Source organism: Corvus brachyrhynchos, unplaced genomic scaffold (assembly GCF_000691975.1).
Source record: "Corvus brachyrhynchos isolate BGI_N302 unplaced genomic scaffold, ASM69197v1 scaffold597, whole genome shotgun sequence".
Taxonomy (NCBI): Eukaryota; Metazoa; Chordata; class Aves; order Passeriformes; family Corvidae; genus Corvus; species Corvus brachyrhynchos.
In genome coordinates, this window is record NW_008239000.1 from 771,011 (window position 1) to 774,148 (window position 3,138).

Below are 3,138 nucleotides of genomic sequence, written 5' to 3' on the forward strand. Positions count from 1 at the left end.
CTCCTTGATTACTGAAGCGGGCTGGTGTGCAGGGGTGGAACCGAGCAGCAGATCAGCCACCAAGGCACCACTGGGCCAGAAGTTCCCAGCCTGGCCAGGGAAGGCAGAGGGGCAGGACCACAGAGCATGGGCTGGGGGAGGAAACGGGATGGAGCTTTGCAGGAGGTGAAAGCTGCCGTAGGAGAGTGCCTGCAGAGGGCCTGCTGCCAGTGCCATGTGGGAAAACGCTCCGTGCCCACGTTCCTTGCAGTTTTTGAAGTCCACGACAGCGATGTGGAGGGCTTGCTGCGGAGCCTGCGGGATGAGTCACAGGCCATGAACGATGGAGTTGTGCTGCTCCGAGGCCTCCCCTTCACCTCCACCGAGGAGGACATTGCGGATTTCTTCTCAGGTAACTCAGCCTGGGCCATGCTCTTCCTTTACCAGGCATTCACTTCCTTAAGTTGATGCTGTTGTTCCTCAAGGAGCAAGGCAAAGCACATGCAGCCTTGAACACCTTAAACACCTCAAGGAGTTGCTGTTCCCCAGAAGTCACTCAGGCTTTCTGAGCACCCTGCAGAGTTTCCCTGCACCTCTGACCTTGTACAGGTCTAACCCAGGATTAGTACTTTCAGCGCTCCGATTTGGGGCCAGGGGAAGCAAAGGAAGGGGACCAGATGCTGTGATTTGCAGTTGGATTGCTACCAGTGCGTAATTTGGCAAACTTGAGAAGGAAGAAGGCTTGTGTGATAGTTAGAGCCCAGGTGATGCAGCGTGTGTGTTCCTAGCTGTGACATCGGGATGGGTAGGTCACATATGCCACCTGAATCCTTGTCCCATGCTCAGTGCTGGAGCAGTCTGCATCCTGGCTCCCTAAGATGATACTCTGCAGCACAAAAAGTGAAATGCACTGACTCTGACTTGAGTTTTAAAAAATGCAGGAAAAAAAGTACCATAATAAGAGAAAATTTCAAGAACATTTGTGCTCTTGATCTACTTGTTGTCTGGAACTTGGATTCAGTTACTTGAAGCCTCAAGTTGATTCCTTTTCAAATTAAGGCTTCTGTGAAAACTGCCTCAAAGCAAACAAATTGGAGTTTAAGAAAGGTACTTAGGCCAGCATGAACAGTTGTTTCAGAACTATTTAGCTGCCCAAGTAGCTTATCAAAAACCAGAAGAATAAGGGGGAAAAAAAAAAAACAAAGAGAAAGGCTTTCTGAACTATAGCACAAGTTTCTGCCACAGCCAATATGCCTTTTTCTCCCCTGCCATCTCTAGGTTTGAAAATAGCAGACATAGCTTTTATTTACCGGGGAGACAGAAGAACAGGAGAAGCTTTCGTGCAGTTTGCAGCTCCTGAAATGGCAGCTCAAGCCCTGCTACGGCACAGGGAATATATGGGAAATAGGTAGGTACAACCCTGGAGTTCAGGGGGTAGGAGAACATGGTATGAAGCACCTGTGTGACTTGGAGCTGGCTTCCTGAAGGGTGAAGCAGCTCATCTCACACTCACAGTGCAATTAAGGAGAGCAGAGGCACCTGCAGCGCTCATAGTTTGGGGGAATTTGGGGCCTCTCAGAAAGTCTCCTGTTTTTTAGGTGTTCCTGAAGACATTCTCATCCCAGTGAAAAGGGGTGACAGCCTCCAGAGTGGGGAATGCTAGATAGACACGGTCTGCCCAGGCCTCAGTGCACAGGGGTCCTGCCCCTCCTTCAGACTTGTGATCCTGCCAAATTTCCACCAGGTTCTTCCATGATTTGGGCAATTTTGGCAGCCATCCCCCTACCCTTCAGCCCAGTGCCAGGCACAGCCAGCGTTTCCTCTCAAGGAGTCCCTGTTTGAAGCGCAGCTTACCTGCCTTGAGTCCATTCCCAGCAGTGACTGCTGGCCAGCACCACACCACCTCCCAGCTCTTTGGTGACCACATCCCCCCAGGGAATTTAACCATTTCGTTCTAGAGCACTGGGCCCTGTGCCACACACTTACCTCCCAAGAGCCTCTCTCAGAAGCTCAAACAGAAGCACAGGCCACCTTTTCCCAGAATCATAATATCATTTAGGTTGAAAAAGGCCTTTAAGATCATTGTGCCCAACTATTAACCTAAACACTGCCCAGCCCATCCCCAAACCCTATCCCTAGGCACCACATTACACAGCTTTTAAACACCTCCAGAGCTGTGCTCAGAAGGGAAAACCCCAAACAACCAAGGCTTCTTTTCCCTGCTGAGTTTTCTGACTTCAATAATCTGTAAAACTTTGTCTGCACCCCATATAATAAAAGAGTTTTCCAAACCTTACCTCTCCTCCTACCTACCAACTTCCTTTTATGTCCTTACTTCCTATTCCCAGGCTGCGTTTCCTTGTGTTTGTCACCCTCCCCACTCTCATTAAAAGCAAACAGCTGCTCCACAGGCAGAATTTGATTAATTAATTAATTGAATTAATAGGACTCCCCTCCTCTTGAGTAGAGATTAATTCCAAATCTACTGTCAGGTTTTTTTTTGTCAGAACAAGAGCTGACCTGACTCGCCCACCTGAGCTCACACACCTCCATTTCCATGTGATTAGCAAAGAAATGGAGGAGTTTTCAAAACTGCTGGCAGCTTATTCCCATTCATTCTTCCTGGTTTTATCCAGAGCTGGCCTCCAGCAGTGCCCAGTGCTCACTGGGGACTCAGGGGGGCTGAGCTGTCAGCTCTGTCAGCCTGTACACAAGGTTACTTCCCCTGCTCTGGCTGCTCCCTTCAGGAAAGGAGAAAGGTCCCCTCCCTTGGATGTCCATATTTCCTTTTCATCACACTGTTCCTTCAGTGCTCTGGAAACTGCCTGGTTTAACACTGCTAGTGAAGCCCCATCAATTTCATAGGCATATGGCAAACCTTAGGTCTCCACTGAAGTATTTCCTGTGACCCTGTGCTTCTGTGATTCTGCCTGTTCTGGGACCTGTTTTGGGGCTGGGTAGGGTGTTAAATTTGGGGTTTGTAGCAATCAGTGCAGTTTGCAGAAGTGCAGGGAGGGGAAAACAGCCTCAGTTAAAGAGAACTGTGCCGGTGAAATGAATTAATTATTCAGCACCTTCGTGTGCCACGGCAGGGCTCTCACCCCCAGTACCTGAGCAGAGCCAAGGCAGGACACATCAGGAAGATACTTTCTCCAAGAC

At 49.4% G+C, this 3,138-nt stretch overlaps 1 protein-coding gene across 1 annotated transcript in view; it reads left to right on the plus strand.

Annotated features, from left to right (window-relative positions):
* The window catches only part of GRSF1 (G-rich RNA sequence binding factor 1), a 9,950-nt gene that overhangs the window by 4,323 nt on the left and 2,489 nt on the right, over nucleotides 1-3,138 (plus strand). Inside the window, 2 exon segments of the mRNA XM_017738944.1 lie at nucleotides 251-391; nucleotides 1,258-1,408. Of these exon segments, the coding sequence (XP_017594433.1) occupies nucleotides 251-391; nucleotides 1,258-1,408 (292 nt within the window).